The sequence below is a fragment of the Phytophthora infestans genome, genomic scaffold, assembly GCF_000142945.1.
Source record: "Phytophthora infestans T30-4 supercont1.1 genomic scaffold, whole genome shotgun sequence".
Classification (NCBI taxonomy): domain Eukaryota; phylum Oomycota; class Peronosporomycetes; order Peronosporales; family Peronosporaceae; genus Phytophthora; species Phytophthora infestans.
Genome location: NW_003303758.1, coordinates 1,051,297 through 1,072,715, shown reverse-complemented (window position 1 = coordinate 1,072,715; position 21,419 = coordinate 1,051,297). Strand labels below are relative to the sequence as shown.

Genomic DNA, 21,419 nt, shown 5'->3' with positions numbered 1-21,419 from the left:
CTTTAGAATCTTGATTGACTCTGGGGCGTCGAAGAATTTCGCACGCCACCAGACGGTTGCTCGTAACAGCAACAAGTTGTCCGAAGCTTTGAGAGAAAGCAAGGGCAACGGGACGGTGTCAGTGCGACTGGCCGACGGGAAGGTCGTCACTGTCCCCAACGTCAAAGTGGATCTGGCTGTCAAGTTTGAAGACTTTGACAGCCCCGAACAGTTCACTGTTCTCGATATGGATCCATATGATATGATCCTGGGCATGCAAAGAAGCACGAGCCCTGGATCGACTGGTGAGGCAAGGCAATCGGTGCCAGCCGCCCTGCGCAGTCCGACAGAGCATTGGTGAGTCATGTTCCCACCTCTGTCAGGACCCGGGGCGCCCGCGAGGGCTGTCAGGGTACCAAAGCATCCGGCAGATGCTTGGGAGTCGTCGACGTATATGACGACTCCGAGGATGTTTTGATGGTGGCCGCGCCCAGAAGAGGCGCTGGCCAAGTGGGTAACTTTGGTCCACAGGCGGGTAACTTAGCTCCGCAGACAGCTGCAGCTGTCATGAACACTGAGAACAGCGTGTTCAGAGTGGGTAACAGAGTTCCACTCACGGTCGCCCAGACCATAACTGAAGAGGAAGACGTCGGATACGCTTCCTGTGTGAGTAACACAGTGCCACACGCGGTCGCCCAGACCTTAACTGAAGAGGAAGGCGTTGAACACGCTTCCTGTGTGGGTACAACAGTACCACACGAGGCCACGAGTGCCTCGGATGTCGTAGCGACGACATCCCTAGACGTGGGCAGCAAAGCTCCCCGTCACAGAAGCCGTCGGCAAAGACGCCGCCGCCGCCTCAAGTCGGATCCGAACTTCGTTCCGATCGACGTCGCTTCAAGCGACTCGGAGTCCAGGGCCCGGGCTCCTCCGACAAGGCCGGTGGAAGAGTGTTATCACATCTTCGATAGCGAGACGGGTTTACCCGTCAAGGCATCTGGTGTCCACTTGGAACCGTTGCCAGAGGTTGCAGAGATACTGAACCTCGAGGAAATGACGGCTGAGTCTTTCCTGGCCAACCTCAAGGCTGGAGAGATCGCTGAGATGGTACTCATGAGACCTGAGACCACTCAGGAGGAGCTGAACTCCTCCTCTGTCTTGGACGAGAACGTCCTGGAAGACATGAACAAGCAGCGTCAGGCGCGCTTGGGTTCTGAGATTCTCAAGAACCCCAAGGATCCGGTGTATCCTTTGGTGACGGAGTATGCGGACGTGGTGAATAAACACCCACCGACCCAACTCCCACCGGATCGAGGCGTACGGCACGAGATTGATCTCGAGCCCGGCACAAAGTATTGTGTCACGAGGCAATGGCCTCTCCCGCGCGAATAGTGCGAGGTCATTGATGCCTTCTTCGCCGCGAAAGCGAAGGCAGGCATGGTGCGGGAGTCGAAATCCCCGCACTCGACGCCGACTTTCTGCGTTCGTAAGCCGAACGGAAAGTGGCGTCTGGTTCACGCTTATAACAAGCTGAACAACGCAACGGTGCCGGCCCAAACACCGATCCCACGAAAGGATGTGTTGTTGAACAACATGGCCGGGAGCGTACTGTACAGTGCGCTGGATTTGGTAGACGGATACTACCAAATCCTGATGCGAGAGAGTGACATCCCGCTCACCGCGGTAAGCACTCCAAGCGGCATGCTTTGGGAGTGGCTCGTCATGCCGCAGGGCTTGTCTAACGCCCCGGCGACGTTCAATCGCCTGGTGACGCAATTGTTCCGCCCTTTGCGTACCTTCGTACAGACGTACTTCGACGACATTTTCGTCCATAGCCGTGCCGAGGGAGGCAAGACGGCCATGGAGGTGCATCTAGGACACCTCCGTCGAGTGTTGGACGTGATGCGAGCGAACAAGCTCTACGCCAACATCGACAAGTGCGTTTTCGCGTCACCAGAGATCAAAGTTCTCGGTTGCTTCGTAAGCAACGTGAGCGTTCGGGCTGACCCAGACAAGGTCAAGGCCATAGCAGCATGGCCGACGCCCCGATCCCAGAAGGATCTTCGAAAGTGGTTGGGTTTGGCCAACTACCTTCACAAGTACAGCGCTGGGTACGCGGGCTTCGCCAAGCCTTTGTCGAGCCTCCTTCAGAAGGACGTCGACTGGCGCTGGGAGCAAGAGCACCAGGATGCTTTTGACAGCATCAAGGCCAGTCTCCAAGAGGCCCCTGTCCTGGCTCTGCCGGACGAGACGAAGCCGTTTAGCGTCGTCTGCGATGCCTCCGATTACGCCATCGGGTGTGCATTGCTGCAGGACGACACGGCTGGACAGGAACGAGTCATCTCATTCCAGTCTAGGCAGCTCAAAGCCGCCGAGCGGAACTACCCTGTCCATGACAAGGAGCTCCTGGCAATGAAATATGCCCTTGTGAAGTTCCGTGTTCACCTTCTGGGCTCTACGCCCTTTGTGATCTACACAGACCACGCGTCCTTGAGGACGGCGACTAACTCGCCTCACCTCTCCCAACGGATGGCGAGGTGGCTGTCCTTCTTCGCGGAATATAACTTCCGCGTCGAGTACAAGCCGGGCAAGCTCAACGTGCTTGCGGACGCCCTCTCTAGGCGTCCCGACTATGAGTTGGCCCACATCACGCGGGTGACAACGGATCTATATGATCGGATACGCATGGCGTATCGGGACGATGAGGCTGTCGCGCCTATCGTCAAGTTCCTTAAGGCCGGAACGAGCGCGAAGTCCGACTGGCTCTCGTCGCGACAGCGCTCACGGCTCCACCGATATGAGTTGAAGGAGGGCCTCCTCTATTATCGGGTGGAGCCCACTGATCCTCCACGGGTGGTCGTACCCAACGACGAGGATCTGAAGTTCGACATCCTCGCGGAGGCGCATGACGCGCCCTCCAGCGGCCACTTGGGCCGCGAGAAGACCTTTCTGTCGGTCTCTCAGTCCTTCTGGTGGACCCACATGTATAAGTGGGTCGCCCGGTACGTCAAGACATGTGAAACATGTCAGCGGGTTAAACCCGCAGGGCACTCTTCGGCTCCACTACAGAGCCTGCCCGTACCGGCTGATTGTTGGAAGTCGATGAGTCTTGACTTCATCTTTGGGCTTCCCGCCGACGGACACGGCAACACCGGAATTTTGGTGTTCGTGTGTCGGCTGAGCAAGATGGTACATCTTGCTCCAGTTCCCGTCACTGTGACGGGCGAACAAACCGCAAGGTTGTTCGTCGATGGCGTGTTCCGCTATCACGGTCTCCCGGAGACGATTGTCTCGGACCGAGACCCGCGGTTCACTGCTGCGTTTTGGAAAACGCTGTTCCCTTTACTGGGAACTCGTCTGCAGATGTCCACTGCGGATCATCCGCAGACAGACGGCCAAACAGAGCGCGTCAATCGAGTGCTCGAGGACACTCTGCGCAGTGTGTGCGCGGCAGCGCCACGTACGTGGTCGACGCAGCTTCCAGTTGTTGAGTTTGCGCTCAACAACGCGGTGCACGCGTCCACGGGGTTCACGCCGTTCTACTTGAACGGCTTCCGCCACCCCAGAGTGCCTCTTACTCTTCGAGGAAACACTGACTCCTCTATTCTAAGTGGGGGAGAGGCTCGGAAAGCCCTTTCCTCCCAGGTCTCGGATGTGAGGCCAGTTTCGCTGCGGAAACAGGTGGAATCCTTTATGGATACCAAGCTGAACATTGTCAGCAGGGTCCGCGATGCCATGGCAGCGGCCCAAGATAAACAAAAGGAGTACTCGGACAAACAAGGAAGAGGAAACTTAAGTATATTTGAGATTGGTGACTTAGTGTTACTAGACACGAGGAACCTACCTCTAGACACTGTTAGCTCTGTCGGCAGCAACAAGCTGAAGCACCGCTTCATCGGACCTTTTGCAGTCCTGGCCAGACATGGTGCGTCGTACACCATCGACCTTCCAAAGTCAATGACGACGCACCCGACGTTCTATGTCGGACGTCTTAAGCGGTACTTTGACCCGCAGGGGGTTGCTGACTCGTAGACCCCCCTTGACCCAGCTCCTCGAAGCGAGGGCCGGTCACAGTCGCCGACGAGGGCGTCGGAGCAGGCACCCAAGCCTCGGTCGGGACGGCAAGGCTGCGGTCAAGACCGTACGCCGGAGGGGCTCCATACGAACGGACCCCGGCGCCATACGCCGAGTACGCTGAGTACGCCGGGTACGCACCATACGCGTACGTCTGGGAGTGTGCCGCAGGCGGCTCCGGACGTGGCAACAAAGCCTCGATCCGTCGGATCATGCGAAAGGCCTCGTCCAGATCGGACGAAGAGGCCCGGCGGTCCACCCGCAGGTGCAGGCTCGCGACCTCACGCTCCACCATGTCCAGGCGACCCGCAAGACGAGCGAGCTCGCCCTGATTCCCGGCCTGGGCGGCAGCATTACCGCCAGTCCCAAGGCCAAGTGCAATCTCAAGCACGAGGAGACGTTGACGGAGGCGGTCAACCTCAGGGTCCCGTGTCGGACCCGCAGTCGGAGCACTCGAACGAGAGTGGCTCTCGGGAGGCGCCGAGTACTCGTACTCGTACGAGGGCACCTCCGCCCCTGCTTGACCGGAATGGAGAAGTCCACTTCCACGTGGAGCGGATCCTCCAGGAGCAACGGTGTCGCGGGAAGCGACAGCTCCTCGTGAAGTGGAGGGGTTATGCCCACTCCGAGAACTCGTGGGAGCCGATTGAACGGCTCCTGATTGACTGCCCGAAGGCTGTCGCAATCTGGGAACAGAAGCGGCGGCAGCTTCATAAGTAGTCCGGGGCTTCTTGCCCGAACGGGGTACGGATGATGAATACATACCGTACCCGCGCTCATCGTGAGCGCTAGAAGCCGCGCGCTTCAGGATGTCCCTTGGCAGCATACGCTTGCTGATCAAGTGGGCAAACCTCACACGAAGATCACGCTGGTCCAGGATGTGGGACAGCTGCTGATCTTCATGGAGTTCCCATAACTCCGTGGGCGAGTACTTGAGAGTCTCCACCCACGCCCAGAACATGTCCTCACAAGAACTCCATGTGGGACAGTTCTCGGGCATAACCCAGGGGTATCCCCAAACAGGATAGAGACCACCCCGGGTCTCGGGCTTCTTACGACAAGTCGTGAAGTCCTTAAGGGGAATGCGGTGTGGCGCGAGAAGCACACACCGAGCAGCCTCCACGTTGTCGACGAACAACTGTTCTTTCTGAACAAGGGCTCGTTCATAGATGCCCCTAGAAGTGTGGCCGCCCACAAGGCCACGAGGAGCGACGAGAAGCTCTAAGAAGAGGTCGGCCCCAGAGCTCTCCTCGGGAGGCCAATACCCTCTTGAGTTGATGGCAGCTCCCTGGCTGACGGGTGCCGCCACCGAACCCCCACGCACACGCTGGGCAGCTTGGAAATCCTCCTGCTGCTGGTCGAGGTCATTCGAGACCTCCCGGGGCTCAACAATGGCACCCTCCTCTTCCTCTTCTTCCTCCTTCTCCTCCTCTTCATCCGAGGAGCCGAAGAGACTCTGATAGGAGCGTCGAGTCTCCTTCTCCTCGCGGAGTGGAGACTTAGAGGCGGTACGCTTCTTTGAGGGCTTGGCGCCTTCGGCTTTAGAGGCCTTACCGCGCGCAAGACCCTCGGCAAGCGAGAGACGTTTGCGAGGACTCCCTTCCTCATCGCCACCGGCTTTGGGAGTGCCCTTAGCCTTAACGGCCGGACTCTCAGAGCGCACAGAGGTCCTGGGACTGTGATCACCGTGATCACTAGCGGACGACTGCACGCTGTCTTCTTTGTGCTCACTGGGCACTGGGCTGTGCCCTCCCACAGAGCCCGCAGGAGCATCATGAGTGCTCTCGGACTCGGCATCGTCCTCACTGCCCGAGTTGAACTCACGTTCTACGAACCGAGGGTTCGGACGATTGTCTGAAGACGGCGGCGACGGACTGCGGCGCCTGCTTGCGCGCTTGTCCGCAGCCGCGTCACCCGAGGATCCGATCGCCTCGGAGGCCACCTGAGTAGCCTCCTTAAGTGCAGAGCCTTTGCCGTGAGGCTTAGTGCTCTTGGCCTGCGCCTTACCGGCTGCAGCCTTGGAGCGTGTCTTAGCACCGCTCTTAGCAGTGCCACGAGGCATGTTAACGGTCGAAGTGGAGACCTTGACGAAGAGCGCACAGGTTGCTGCTCGAGGCTCTAACTGTAAAGTGAGCCTCCGCCGCGCTCGCGCGGCCGAGTCGATGGTTTTCGACTTTGAGAATGAGAGTTTGTGACGAACATCTCTTCATTCTGATTGGTCGGTAAACCGAACCTAAGTGGGGGAGGATGTAACGGGGTACGAGCACTAAGTGTACCCTGGTTACATGAAGTGTGACACTTCACACTTCAGGAGTATGACATGTCATACTCCGGGATATTTGGTACAAGGTACCAAGGTCATTCAAAACCAACCATTGGTTAAATGACATTGCATTTCTATAGGTAACTGATAGTTTGTATTAACCTCAAACTTAACCTACCTATAAATATACGCAGTTTACAATCTACCTTATTTAGGTCACTTCGCTCTCTTTAATTAAAGAGGGGACCTGTGAACTGCCGTTCACTGAGAGTTTGTATACTCTCGGAAGATAACTTCCTCTAGCGCAAGGTGCTGTGTGACCCCGTCACAGTACGGCTAGTACGCGGCGACAAGCACTGGAGCGCGGAGCCATGGCTTGCTTGGCGAATTCCGGAGTGAGAGTGGACTAACGGCTTTTGTATGGGAGTTTGTATGCGACGCACCTTCTGCGCTGAAAAGACGCAGCTGCCGCCCCTTTACACCGACGGCGAACTGGTCCACTTGGCACGCTCTTCGTCGCCCTCCTGGAGCCTGCAGCACCGCCATTTCCTCCATCGTCTTGCTCCCCACATCCGTCTCCAACTACTGCCGCCGTTTGTACTTCTTCCCGTGCTTGGTAGCGCCCAGGAGATTGTGACCAAGTAACTGTATCCTTATTTTGGTACAGCTGTGCGCAACACCATGATGCGGCGTCGCGAGAGTAACTGGACGCTGGACGAGGAGGAAGACGTGGCTGTAGAGATCGAGCGTATTGAGCATCCCTGGATGGCCGTCGCGCTGTTCGAGCAGCTATGGATAAACGCCACGCAGCAAGTGAGTTCCAGCTGCACCTTCACCAAGTACACGCGTAAAGCTGCTTCTAAAGGCGACAGAACGCCCCGGACACACGACACAGAGGCAGAAGTTGCCGATGCTACGAGCTTTCAACAGCAATTCCTGAGAGCGCTAGGGGACGATCTCGTCGTGTTCCCTCAGAAATCAGAGCACGACAAGTTTGTGGTGCTCGCGTATGCCAGTGTGGCCGACCATTATGGACTCAAGACGGTGTTGTTAGTGAGGATGGAGCAGCTGCACGACTCGGAGCAGATCGCCATCACGGTTAAGAACACAGACCCCGTCCATCGCACCAGGATGACGACGTTTGCACCGGTCAGGATCGAAATGGATGGCATTTTCATTCATTTCTCCACCCTGCCAATGACTCGCTGCATGCAGCCGTGAAGGTCAGCGGAAGACGCTGTGCACGTACGGAGGGTGCTCCGTACTTCCGCAAAGCATGAAGAAATGCCAAGGACACTTTACATGCTTTCTCACAGCGTTCGTAGGCGTATATTTGGGTGGGTGACCATGTAGCATGCCAGTTGCACTTCTAGAACCAGCATATGTATTTTCTGCGAGCTTGGCGGCTCGGTATAGCATCTTACAGCATCATTATACACTGCCGTGTGTCAGAGCGCACACTACACCTGTTGAAGTAGAGCCAGAGCCGCAGTATGTGTTTAGTGTGATGCGCGTCGAGGACCGCGGGGGGTTGTGTTGTGCCATAGTATAGATTACTTTGTATGCTACCAATTGAAGTAATAGGATAGGCTAAATGAAATGTAAACCAGCGCTTATTGGCTAAGACAGTAGATGCGCTAACAGCCAGCCAAAGGAAAGAGGCCAGCATTGGCCATTAAAAGGGAAAGCCGAGGGATGTTACGGAGAGGTAGCGTGTGCCATCTCACTTTCCAAATACTGACGGCATTGCAACAACTACAGCTACTCGTCCGACACAACATTTCAAGTACGATGGCTACCGATGCGAGGTCTGGTGGCGGTCTCGAGAAGTTTAACGGCAAGTCCTACATAATGTGGAAGGACAAGCTACTAACGCACGCCAACCAATTAGGCCACGTGTACTAAACGAAGCAGCTTGAGAAGAGGCACCCCCAAGCGAAGGTGCATATGGCTGACTTCCTCAGAAGCAACCCCGAAAATCCGACGTCGCCGACCACCGAAACCGCCACAGAAGAGGCGTTCGCAATGCGGTGTGATGTGATGCATTGGACACGGGCAAGGGAGATCTTCAGAACCTGTTGAATCAGGTTCTTCCTAGCTTCTTTTTGTCAAGCCTACCGGATGTGGTTTCCTCAATGGATCCATGTGAGGTTATTCGACTCCTCGAAAAGTATTTTGGGCAAGGAGGTACAGCGGCCTCATTGAGTTAACGGGATCCTGGTCTAAATTGGCACGCACGCCTTGGAGCGACCTAAGAACTTTGTTCGCGCAACTTAAGAAGGCAAAAAAAAGAGATTAATAGGAGGTCTCGCAAGCTTTTGGGGCAGGACTTGGTGACAGAGTCGTGGCTTTGCGTTGAAGTGCTGTCTCAGCTGCCCAGTGAGTTTTGGGCATCCTCAATTTCAATGAAAAAGGAGGATTTTACCGTGGATCAGGTGGAAAGCTCGCTGCGCCGGATTTTTAAGGACACATCGAAGAAAGAGGCGGGACTTAGGCGCTCCATACCTTTACTTGCGAAAGCCTTAATAGTGTTAAACGCAGTTGTCTTGGCTTTTAGCCTTCTTAGCCCCCGGCGTAGTGTTGACGTCAGTCCTAAATAGGGGTCCACCTTCTTGATTTGGGTCTCTGTCGGCCAACTTGGTAGGACATTCCAGCTTGAAGTGGCCAGTTTTGAAGCAGTAGAAACAACTTCTCTCACCCTCGTTTCCACTGGGGTTTCGCTTTGCACCCTGCTTGACCCGCACATTGTTGACAGTAACTTCCTGGGAGTGAAAATACCTTTTGGGGAAGTGTGCTGAAGATGAGGACATGGACGACATTGAGAGTTTGGACATAGCGCACAATGAGGGTTTTGAGGATTGCGGCAAGTCAGCAAAGACACCGCCCCTGTCGCCTCGAACTATGGATGGCATTGAAGCAGAGGTAAGTAGACGTTATGCCTCTTAGTTGGAAAGGCTTACTCTAACGGATGATATGTGGGTGGTTGATACGAGCAGGTCGCTCTATAGCACCAGGTAGAAACAGGCCTCCAACCTGGCCAAAGCCACACATTCACCTACGGTAATGGATCCACCTCTCACAGTACACTTAAGGGATCAACAAAACTCCATGTTTAAACTTTAATAGGAGGTTGAGTTCTGTAACATTTACCGATATATCATTTGACCAAAAGTGCGATAGCAATTTGCTGGGTGCATTCTATCTGGCTAAACAATCTTACAGTCACATCCAAGCAAAGTCAGGAAAGGTTTTGTTCTTTTTAGGAAAAGACAGTAAACTTCTCTTCACAACAGTAGCAAAAGGTGACGAAGTGCGTTTAGCTCAAAGTGGAAAATTGGGTGATATCCTCAAAGAATGGCACTTACGATTAGGTCATGTCATTAAAGAGAGGCTAATTAGGAGTATGAGTAACCGGAAAATTGAGGGGTTGCCTAATATTCCCTACTCTGAACTCATTAAAGTACCCTTCTTTTGTAATACATGTGCCCACATGAAGGACCACAGGATGTCATATAGAAATATGATCGGAAACAAGGCTACTGAGCCTCTGCATACGTTGCATATGGACTCAACCGGAAGGACAAGCGTAAACGGTCTATACGGGTCGTTTGGCTATCACTATGCGTTAGCAATTGTCGATGATGCAGCTGCCTATAAGTGGTAAAATGTAGTCAAGTCACTAAAAGAGGTACCGGGTAAAATAAAATCCTGCACCCCCCCCGTTACGAGAGCAAATCGTAAATACACACCCACTAACCTCATGCTTGATATCAAGCATGTTAAAGACTAGTGAAAACAAGGAGTTTGTATGTGGTAAAAAATGAACCATATCCGCCTCTCAGTACAAAGCCATCCTTTATCACTGTCCATGTGGCCACACGCTTCCTATCGAGTTTGTTCTGACGTGGTCTATAGCTGCATGCTAGATATAGGGCAAAACGAATTGGCCTTTTTACAAGGTGAGTCTTTCTTTAGCTAAATCGAGTGCAAAGAATACTGCGAACGTCTTGTATTGAAGTGCAAAAGTAATGCAGAACAAACACTAGCAGCTGATTGCACATCATGTGCCTACTCGGGAGTGGTGTCACCATCGCTACTTCCATCATCATCGCCGACGGTCTCACCTTCACTTGCAGCACCACCTTCCGTCGAAGCGTCACCAGCGCTACCTGCTTTCTTCCCCGGTGGCCTCATTTGAATGCCGCGATTGAAGCGAGGCTTAGGGCGATCGCGACCAATCCTCCAGAGGTCGTGCCAGATCGCGTAGCATGTCCGCGTGTTGCCCGGGTAATGACCCTGGCGCACTTTATCACACAAGTACAACCTGCAATAGCTACTAGTAAGTGATGAAGAATCAATGCATTTCTAGGCTTACATCTTGTTCCCCTTATTGCACCCTGAACAAAAGAACCGCGTGACCTGCTCACTGTATTGCGAATTGTACACACCTTACACTGTCGCTGGCGGCGCTTCCGAATACCGTTCACCTCCACCCACTCCTCGTCCATGGCCAAGCTGTGGCCTTCGGATCTTGTGGCGTCACCTCGACTTGGAGTCACAGGTGACACGCCAATGTGCACGAAGAGGATTCCTAGGGGAAATCCTGCTCTAGCAGCAGGGAATATTCTACGCACTTTACTGACTAGAGTGATGGAGAAGCAGTGTGACTACCACGAAGCAAGCTCTAGTGCACAACAGCAAGATAAAACATTTAATGCATTCTCAATGTTACTACCAACTCCGCAAGTCTCTCTCAAGCAAGAACTTCCGGACCCGAGCACTCCTCTGCAAGCCACGAGTGTGTCACATGTCCCGGTGAGAACATCTACAATAGACCAAACAGTAGGAAATTAGAATAAACCCAAAATAAACGCTTCGGTAGTCGTACCGTGTTCGCTAAATCAGTTGGGCCCATGTCCAGTAACTACGCGTGGGGCTGGTAAATGAAGCCTGCGTGGTCAGCGGCGGGTTCGCCTCCCATGTTCCTTGTTTCGCGAAATACGATAAAGCTATTCACAAAAGCGATATCAAATAGACCAAATGCCAGACTTTTGTAGTACTTGTGGAAGCGCAAGGAGAGCTGCAGCGAGTAGCGCTGCAGCCGCAGCTGGTCGTGTACGTCCACCCCACCCATCCAGCGGTGATATGCCTTCATGCTGGACGGGCAGGGGACCGATTCTTTCTGACCTTGGCTGCGAGGAATCCGACGCTCTATCACAAACGATACAAAACAAGGGTAGATACACACACTATTACAATACACAATACGTACCGCAAGTTGACATCGAGGTGCTGGCCCCGCAAGCCAGCATGTAGACTATCGTGTTGTCGAGCCAAACCAAAGCGCTGAGCTGCGGGACCGACTTGAAGACAACAATTTGTGCGGAGGCCCGAGGCACTGACTTGGGACAATCATGCGTGGGCGTCTACCGGTTGTAGGCGGCGGCGGCGGTGCTGGCAATGAGGCTCCGTCGTCGTCCCCGAAGTCTGCATCTCGGTCTCGTGCTCCTGCGATGTAGTCGCGGTGTTCACGCACTAGGCGACCCCTCTTCTCGCCGTCGTAGCCGCTCAGGCGTCGCATGAAAACCTCTGCGTCGCGGCGCGTAACGCGACGCGGTGTAGCCATTTTTGTTGCGGCTTAGTGGCTTGCGTATGACAGTGGCGAGTTCGAGAATGAGTGGATGGCAGCCACAAACACGGACCAGGCATGTCCCAAAGTAGTGTATCCACAGAACTTTCTATCTGACGAAATCTACCCAACCCTGTGCAACAAGGTCGTAAGAAATACAAATGGACCTTTTCCCACATTTCCCACATGCTTAATATCAAACATGTGGGTTTTTGAGACAAGCTTCCTTATCAAGCCTTAGTAACGGGGGGGGGGGTTAAAACAATTGTCAGTCCAATTTCCGTCTTTTCAGGTACGACTAATTAGGACTGACGGACGCTCAGAATTTATAAATGAAAAGGTATCTAAACTGTGTTTAAAACTCGGATTAGTATTTCAGAGTTCAAATGTAGAATCTCAAGAAGAAAACGGTAGTGCAGAGAGGTCTCACCAGACCATGATGACCGGGGTCCGCTGTGCATTAATGGGTGCCAATATGGCTGCTAAGTGGTGGCCGGAGGCCTTATTATACATTGTGAACATCACTAACCATCTACCTATGGCTAGACTTGGGATGGAGACCCTTTATGAGCTACTGCACCGTAATAAACCAAATGCTTTAGCATTAAGAATCTGGGGCTCTACATGTTATGCACATGTCCCCAAATCTAAACGAAAGGACCCAAAGCTAAGTGAAAGAGCCATAGAGTGCAAACGTTTAGGACTTTCTCCTAATAATGAGGGATACAGGCTGTTAGATGTACAGACTAAGAAATGCATAGTAGCTCGAGATGTTAAGTTCTCTCCTACTGGTACAGATGCTATGATTAAGCGATCATTTCCTACTGAGGATAGTAGTAATATTACAAAAGAAGAAAATATTATTCACAATTTAGAAAAGCGATCTAGAAGTGATATCGAAGTTGTAGCGGCAAAGCCTGTTGAGTCCGGAAGTTCACGACCACCGAGATCCCAAACAGTGGGAGTACAAAAAAGGTCACAAAATGACATACGTAGGTCAAAACGCTAAAAGATACCGAACGTTCGGCTCAGAGATTATGTCACACAGCTACATGCTGCAACGGCTAACATGCCTAAGATACAAATTCCGAAATCGATAAAAGAGGCTCGATTTAACCCACATACTAAGCAATGGGAGTGTTCTATTAAAGCTGAGTATGATGCACTTTTAGGTAACAAGACATGGGAGGTAGTACCTTTTCCAAAAGGACGAAGGTCACTTGGCTGCCATTGGCTCTTTGATATTAAATACAATGCTGATGGGACTGTAGACCGCTTAATAGCTCGGCTTGTAGTTCAAGGGAATACCCAAATGTATGGTATTGATTATAAATGGGTATTTGCTCCTGTAGCTCGATATGAATCTCTGCGGCTTCTGCTCGCATTGGGTACTATTCTAGGACTGTATTTACATCAAATGGGTGTATCATCTGCATTTCTAAACGGTGGTTTAAGTGAGAGTATATACATGAGGCAACCGCTAGGATCTCGTGAAGGCAACAGAAACCTTGTGTGTAAGCTGCTCAAAAGTTTGTACAGTACGGCCTAAATCAGGCCCCTATAATTTGGTATGGAGTTATCAATGAATTCCTTAAGAATTTAGGATTTTTTAGATGCACGAAAGAGCATTGCTTGTAGGGAGGATAAATCGGTCCAACACGTACTTATTGTGTGCGTGTATTTTGACGACCTAACAATTGCAGGCTCAAATCTGAGCTCTATTAATGACCTTAAAGTTATACTGTCAGCAAAGTTTACAATAAAAGATTTAGGGGAGTTGCACTATTTGCTGAAAATGGAGATTAAAAGGGTCTAGAAAAGAAAGCATTACGTTTGTCTCAAAAGAAATATATCAATGATCTTTTGCATAAGTATCCGATGCGAGACTGTACTACAGCCCCAACACCACAAGCTAAAAGTGTAGTACTAGCAAAGGAAATGGCTCTAACACCAGAGCAGATAGCGTTTGCCTATAAGGGTCTAGTCGGGTCATTAATGTATTTAGTACGAGGCACTAGGCCTGATATTGCCAACGCTGTTAGAAAGCTTAGTAAATATCTATTTTGCTATAATAAGACCCACTGGAAGGCGGCCCAGCGTGTACTAAAGTACTTGAAAGGAACGTCGCAGTATGGCTTAGAGTACAATGGAAGTTGTACTATAAAGGTAGAGCTATACACAGACGCGAGCTTCGCGAATGCTAATGAAGAAAGAAAGTCTATTACAGGATATGTATCATTACTAGCTGGCGCTTGCATCACGTGGAAAAGTATTAAGCAAGATTGTATAAGTATTAACACAGCAGAATCAGAGCTTGAAGCTGCTAGTGAAGGTGTAAGAGAAGCTATGTGGTTATGACTACTATTACAGGAGTTAGGCTACGGTCAAGTACTACCAACACATTGTTGGTGTGATAATACTGCAGCAATAAGCATTATTAGAGATCCTGCAGTCATTCATCGACTAATCACATTGATATTAGGCATTTACAAGTCCGCGATAAGCATGAGGAAAATAGTATTAGAGTTTCTTACTGTAACACTAGCGATATGATAGCCGACGCGCTAACAAAACCGTTAAGTCAAGGACAGTTTGAAAAGCTTCGTTACATGATGGATATAGGACAGTAAATCGGAGTACCCCAAATAAGTTTAAGGTCCTCTCAAATAAAGGTGGTTTAACTCAAGTAAGGAAATTGATGTAAAGGGAAGATAACACAAGGTTAAAGTGGAAAATCAAAATAAAGTTTCAAACTTCACTTGATGTTAGCAAACAAGTTCAGCTTTAAGGGCAATTTGAAGACTAAAGGCAAACGTTTAGGATAAAACATTGATTTTAGTGCAAACCTAGCCCTAATATTGGCATTTGGGCACGTCTGGGCTATCAGCCCCTTACTCCAGAGTACTTTTTGACTCTATTTAAAGTGAATTTTACTCTTGACTCTCTAAATTGCCACTACAAGAAGTACAAATGATCAAAGACTGGACGCCCACGAGTTGCTGAATGATCAGACTTTCCCCTTGCAGTGCCCCTCATGAGCAGCTGGTGGTCCGTTGGATGCCAAACGGCCGGGACCATTAAGGCCTCAGAGGCTTAGGCCAGACCGCTGTTGTCAGGAAGAGTACAAGTGGCTTGTGGACGCCCCCGGAGGTTTTCGTCGGGACCAGTACTTGCGTAGTATGGAGGCAGAATTGAAATTGAGAGGGCTCGACAATTGTGGGCACCCCCAGAAACAGGTTTAATAGGAAGCAAAGTACTGAATCTGATTTGGGTTCATTTTATTATATCGGGCATTCTTCCAAACCTCGTGGTGAATACAAAAGGTAAGTTCGGTATTCTTAAAATCGTAATTTGGGATTGTGACACGGAAATAAACATGAAAGATCTGAGAGCTCGCACTCTCCAAGAAAGATTACAAGAAGGATTGATGGACAATGCTAGCTCTTTAGTGGGAGAGTTGTGCCATAGTATATATTACTTTGTATGCTACCAATTGAAGAAATAGGATAGGCTAAATGAAATGTAAACCAGCGCTTATTGGCTAAGACAGCAGATGCGCTAACAGCCAGCCAAAGGAAAGAGGCCAGCATTGGCCACCAAAAGGGAAAGCCGAGGGATGTTACGAAGAGGTAGCGTGTGCCATCTCACTTTCCAAATACTGACAGCATTGCAACAACTACAGCTACTCGTCCGACACAACAGTCTGGACGTGGCTGCAAGTGGTTCTGTGGCTCAGGGGGTTCGGAGAGATGAGAGAGACAAGCAAGGTAGCTAACACACCCAATATCACTCCATCTTTTGCATTATTAACCTCGTACAAGAACTCGTGCGGTCTGAGGACTGCAGGCCAACAGATCTTGAGTCCACTGAACATCGACAACAGTGAAGCGACGCCGACGTACGCACCGGTACCCAGCCACGAAAGGGCTAATCTGACTGGCGATGCAAACGAGAAGATGCAATGGGCCTACGCTGTGCCCACTCCTTCGGCTTATACGATAGCGCACGTGCAGGAGGAAGCGTAAGATGCGGCTCCCTTAGTTTAACTATACTTTCATCTAAAACAGAAAGGCCTATTAGTTAAATAGGAAAGCACATACGATTTCGGGTAAATTTGAGAACTGTCTGTTTGTTCTTGTTTGGGTTTTTCTCCTAATCTATTTTTTGAAATGAAAGGTATTTGCCAACGAATAATTTACAGAATCGTACAATTCTAATTGGTTCAAGATATTGACTTTTAGCGAATGAATGCCTCTAATGTATACAGACCAATAGTCTGCCAAATGTAACCATTGGCGTATCTCACACCAACGTGGAAAGCCTTCTTCGTAGCCAAGTGGCTACATGTCGCCACTTGCGTGTAGCCTCGCTACAGAAGAGCACCGCCAGTGCTAACAATAAGGCACCGGCAGCACCACACGGCTATCGGCAACAACGGCGTTAAGGACTTATCCAGGATGATGACGCTGATGGAGGGATTGGTTGGGCACCTGGAGCGGAATGAAGAGTCGCAGACAAAGGTGAAGAGGAACCTTGATGGCGAAGACAAGCGTGCGAGGTCGACCATTCGATGTCACCACCTATGGATTTCAGTCGATTTGCCTCTGTTCTTGGCCGAGGAGCACAAATGCATTTGGACTCCTTGGCCACCCAGCACGTCACACAGGACGAGTCCGAGGAGACTAGTGGCGCCTTTCCAATACTTTAGTCAGCAACATCCTGGATATGGGCAGCCATTATCTGAGCTTTAGCGTCTGTACGCCGCCGCACAAGTCCAATGATCCGCGGGTCCACCTATTCAGCCCCGATTAGCACAGCCGCAGCCGGGTGCTGGAAGTTTCCCAGTGGACAATCACAGCGGACCGGCTGTGAGGTGTCCAGACGTCAGGCAGAATAAACTTGCCATCAGGCCGTTCGATGGTAAGGAGCTGTACGTTGGCTTGGGGTCCGGTTTTCTGGAATGGGGGCGGCGGTTTGAACGACCGGTGAAATATATATCAGTCAGCGTGCGGGTTCGCATGGGCTGAAGACGTGAAGGTCCACTTACTCGACCATTAGCTGCCGGGCACTACCGAAATGTACTACAACAAGCAGAACTAGACCTGGTGCTTAAATACCCACGTTGCAGTAAACCATGGAAAGGATGTTGGAAGCGTTAAAGACGAACATAAGCGATGAAACTGTTTACTGCGCCAAAGGACAGCAAACAAACCTGGATCGAGCATTACATGTACCTGGTTGCAGTCTTGGAAATGTCCGGTGGAGGCACATACTACTTGATACTCAACAATATTGTGCAGTATGGCTCGGCTGACCTGCGCACCTTCTTTATGACCAATGTGGATGGATTATCTACATCATGCGGAAGAACTTGCGCACTTAGAGCAATCTTGGGAATTGGAGCCATCATGATACCGGCACCTGGGACGCGACGACATTGCTGTCGTCATAGAGAAGAACGAAGCCCGACGCTGTCACGCGTGCAAAAAGGTCGGACATCTACGTGCCGCATGCCTCAATCGCGAGCGAGGCAGGAATTAGCCGACATCACTTATGCTGTGGGCGAGGAGGTGGACGAGAGAGACGATGTATGGATACTCGACAGCGGATCGAGTTGATATTTGGCTAAAGAAGAGTCGTGGCTCGAAGATGTGGAGCCGTGTGACGACGTGTGCATTCAACCGACCAGAGAACCTTTGGTCGTGACCAAGAATGGCACACTGACGCAGAAAGTGGCGGCATGAGGTGTGGACAAGTCAGTCAAGCTGACCGACCTTTACTTCGCTGTCCGTGTGGTTCATGATTTGATATCCTACGTTAAGCTCGATGAGACGAGTTACACCCTGACGTATCGCAACGACAGGGGGTTGTAGCTGTCAAGGAATACAACGACGTGGAGCTGCTGCAGAAGATGTTGGCTGTGCGTGGCAGTGTGGAAGGGAAGCGCAAACTTAGATCATGGTCGCACTGGAATGCGAGGCCAGTGCTATGAGCGATACTGGCATTTACGAGCGGAGAGGAAGGCTATACGGGTTTCATAGGCGGTCGGGGCATTTGAACTACGACGCTGTAGAGCGTCTGGCACGACACCGAACGCGGGCATTGAAATGACTGATCATCGATGTGTCAATTGTATAACTTGCGCGCAAGCGAAACGGACAAATAATCACCAGTCCAAGAAGCATTCCGAATATCAAGCTTCAATCGATATAACTGAAGGGGGGGGGTATTTTCTTTGACCTCAAGGGCCCGCTAAACGCTTACGTCAAGGCGGACAATGCGAAGGAACTGGACAGCTTTACAGAATCCCACGGGGAATTAAGACCCTCGAATGGTTGCGAAGACGCCTATGGGTGTCGTTTTCGGACCCGCTCGTGCTGGAGATTCGTAAAGCCCTCTACGGTTTGAAACAGGCAGGGAGGCTGTGGAGCAATTTGCTATACCGAAAACTGACAGAAATAGGTTTCGTCCAGTGTTTGGTCGACCTGTGCGCTTACTTCCGTTGGAAGGGTGGAGTCATTGTTGTTGTTGGCGTTTATGTGGATGATATGCTCGTCACGGGCACGGACCAAGGTACGGTTGACGCTTTCTCTGAAGGGCTTGCGCCTCTGCCCGTCAAGGGCCTCGGAAGATCTCACAAGTTCCTCGGGATGAGAATGAATTACGACGAAGGGATGGCAACAGCCTGGACCAGGAGCGCACGATAGTGAGCGTGCTGCAGGGTCCGGGCATGAAGATGGCGCACGGAGTGAGGACCACGATAGGGGAAGCGTGGAACAGTGTTTGAGACTCGGCAGCTGATGTCCCGCGGCTTACATGTCCGTCGGGGAGCGGTTACAGTCTCCAGTTTCCAATCCCTGGTTAGCGGTCTGCTTTCGATAGCAAGGTAAACACGGCCGGACATTACGCTAGCCACACAAATAGCGTTGAGGCTCACGCACCGACCGTCTGTAGCGGATCGGAAGCTCGCTAAACGTGTGGTCAGATACTTGGCGGGGACGAAGGAGTTGCGTCTGTGGATGCAAGGCGACGATGGCTTGTGTGAAGACCCGGAGGTTGCAAATACAGCGATACTGACTTTGTCACAGGTACGTAAGACAGGAAGTCGGTCACAGGTGGATTTCGGACGATTGACGTTATGCCGTTGGATGGATAGGTAATAAACAAGGCGGCGTGGAGCTGTCCACTATGCAAGCGGGGTTCACGGCAGCTCCCGTCGTCGGACAGGAATTGCTGGGGGCACGAGGACTGCTGGGTGAGCTAAGGGAGGTCTGTGTTCGGCCTCTCGAGTTGCGTGTCGACAACCAGGCATCGCTCAAGTAATTAAAAAGGTGAGAAGGCATCATCGACGGCGAAACACATCGACGTGCATATCAACTTTGTGGTGCTCTACGCGCTACAGGAACGACTTTCCTCACCTGAACGACTCACAGTTCGAGTCGGCTCGGTATATGGCTGAAATCTTTGGGATGGGAACCCTGCAGAGCCTGGCGGCGTCAGCACCAGCCAAGTAGCTCGAGCGTGTCAACGCATTTGACGCTATCGAGTGAGGGATCATCGCACATGTGCGAAGAAACCGGCAGGCTCCGGTGGCGGAAGCAGGTCCGCCACACCAGAGCCAATACGGCTGAAGGTGAAGCCGTGCGAAGGGAAAGAAAGAGAGAACCTATAATTCTGGGTCCGCAATAAACGCGGCTCTGATGTCGACTGAGCAACTTCGTGTTGCTTTTACGCTCTCCAACCTTAGCGGTTGTGCCAAGGGTTGGGCGTACACGTGGGAGACGATTTTGCCTAAATGTTTCACATCCGGGGCTCAGCCGTGCAAACGGCTTCGAGCCGCGTTCCTCCCAGCGAGCTACGAGTACCGCCAGCGCTCGCGCTATCTCTCATGCAGATCAGGAAGCGCGTAAGCTGCACGAGTAAGTCCAAGAGACGAGGGAGCTTACGGCGTCCCTAGTGAGCAGCCCACTCAATGAACACATCAAGGTGACAGTGCTCATGGACGTCCTTCGAGTGGGCCCGCCGCGCACTCAGCAGGTCTAGGTGCAGTCAAGTCCCCTCGAAGAGGTGATTCAAGTGACCCATCAAGAAGAATACAGCAATATCCAAGCGCGTACACAGAACCTCAGCGTGGTCAAGGAGTTTTCGTGTCGAATTCCGGCCGATCGAACCCCACCGAACGAGTTCCTATTGAGCTTGGGTCCGCCCAACAGCACGGCATTCGCTGTTTCGGTTGTGGAGAACCCGCATACTGCATGCGGGTTCTCCCCAAGCCCGTCCTCAAGGGTCGTTGGCAGAAGCCAAGCTCCCGAGGCCAGGGGAACGCCGGAGACCTGTAGGGACGGGGTTCCCTACTGGTAAAGTCGTAAGCCTTCGTGAGCGGTACGGAAATGGAGCGTACCACGGGGACTAAGCATTTGAGAGTCTATGTACTCTCAAATTGGCGAAGGGCAACAGCGGTCTGCTTGTAGTACACGGATGTGTACGGGGATACAACCATCCCTTTGAAATCTTAATCGATTCTGGGGCGTCGAAAATTGCGCATGCCACCAGACGGTTGCTCGTAGCAGCAACAAGTTGTCCGGTGAGGCGGTAGGTTTGGTTTGACTGATGGTGTTATTCTGGTAAGCACAGCGAGCGAGACTGCCTTGCGAATTTTGCCAAGGAGTACGATCGGTCGGAGGCTGAAACAGTCACCTCGAGGCTTGCTCAGTTTCGAGGAAGCAGTAAGATGCCTTCTCCTAGCTTGATCGTGTTTTCTTCTTCGTAGCTGCGATTAGGAAGGGTAATGAAACTAGAGCGGCCGTCCATACTTGAGTACTTCATCCGGGATGCCGTCAGAACCGGAGAATCATCCGTTAGCGAGTCGGAAGAGAACACAGTGCAATTCCTCGGCTGTGACAGGGAAACGTAAGCTTTCTATCTCTGGCTTCCGCCGTTGTCATGTCACAAAACGTGCTGAAAACCTGCTTCTACTGGGAATGATTGAGTTTGTATCCAGTTGCTATACGACAGACAACATCATCAAAGATCTCGTACACTTAATGTTGAACTGGTAGAACAATTTGATTAGCAGCGCGGCGATTCCGAATTTGCTTACCTGACTTATCTTGAATGAGAAGCCGCGGGGGATAGGCTCCTGAGTGTCGTGGCACGGAAGGCTGCAAACGTTTATGCGGTATACTATGTTGCTTGAAGGATAAACGTTTTTTCGTTGATGGCATTGGAGGCTATTTGGGAGCGATCACTAATTGCTTGAAGCAGTTTCTTCCTTCCACTTTTCAAGCAAGTGGTGTTTGCAGCAGAGTCGTTATAGATGCGATGTCGAATCTCTCGCTGACGTCCCGTGAGGGCTACCAAATAGTGTCATTGTACTTCTGATGACGCTTCGAGCGGAAGAACTTGTAGCTCACTACAGCCGCCGCATCTTCGACAACTATGAAGGTCTGATTCCATTGTTGCTGGATGATCGTG

General features: G+C 51.6%; 1 protein-coding gene across 1 annotated transcript; it reads left to right on the top strand.

The window, feature by feature from the left end:
- Window positions 1–6,997: 6,997 nt before the first annotated feature.
- On the top strand, window positions 6,998–7,451 carry PITG_00162 (protein kinase; the record flags this gene model as incomplete). The annotated part of the gene is made up of 2 exons (XM_002908742.1): window positions 6,998–7,331; window positions 7,375–7,451. 2 exons carry the CDS (start codon window positions 6,998–7,000, stop codon window positions 7,449–7,451), a joined length of 411 nt encoding a protein of 136 aa, XP_002908788.1.
- Between the last annotated feature and the right edge of the window lie 13,968 nt (window positions 7,452–21,419).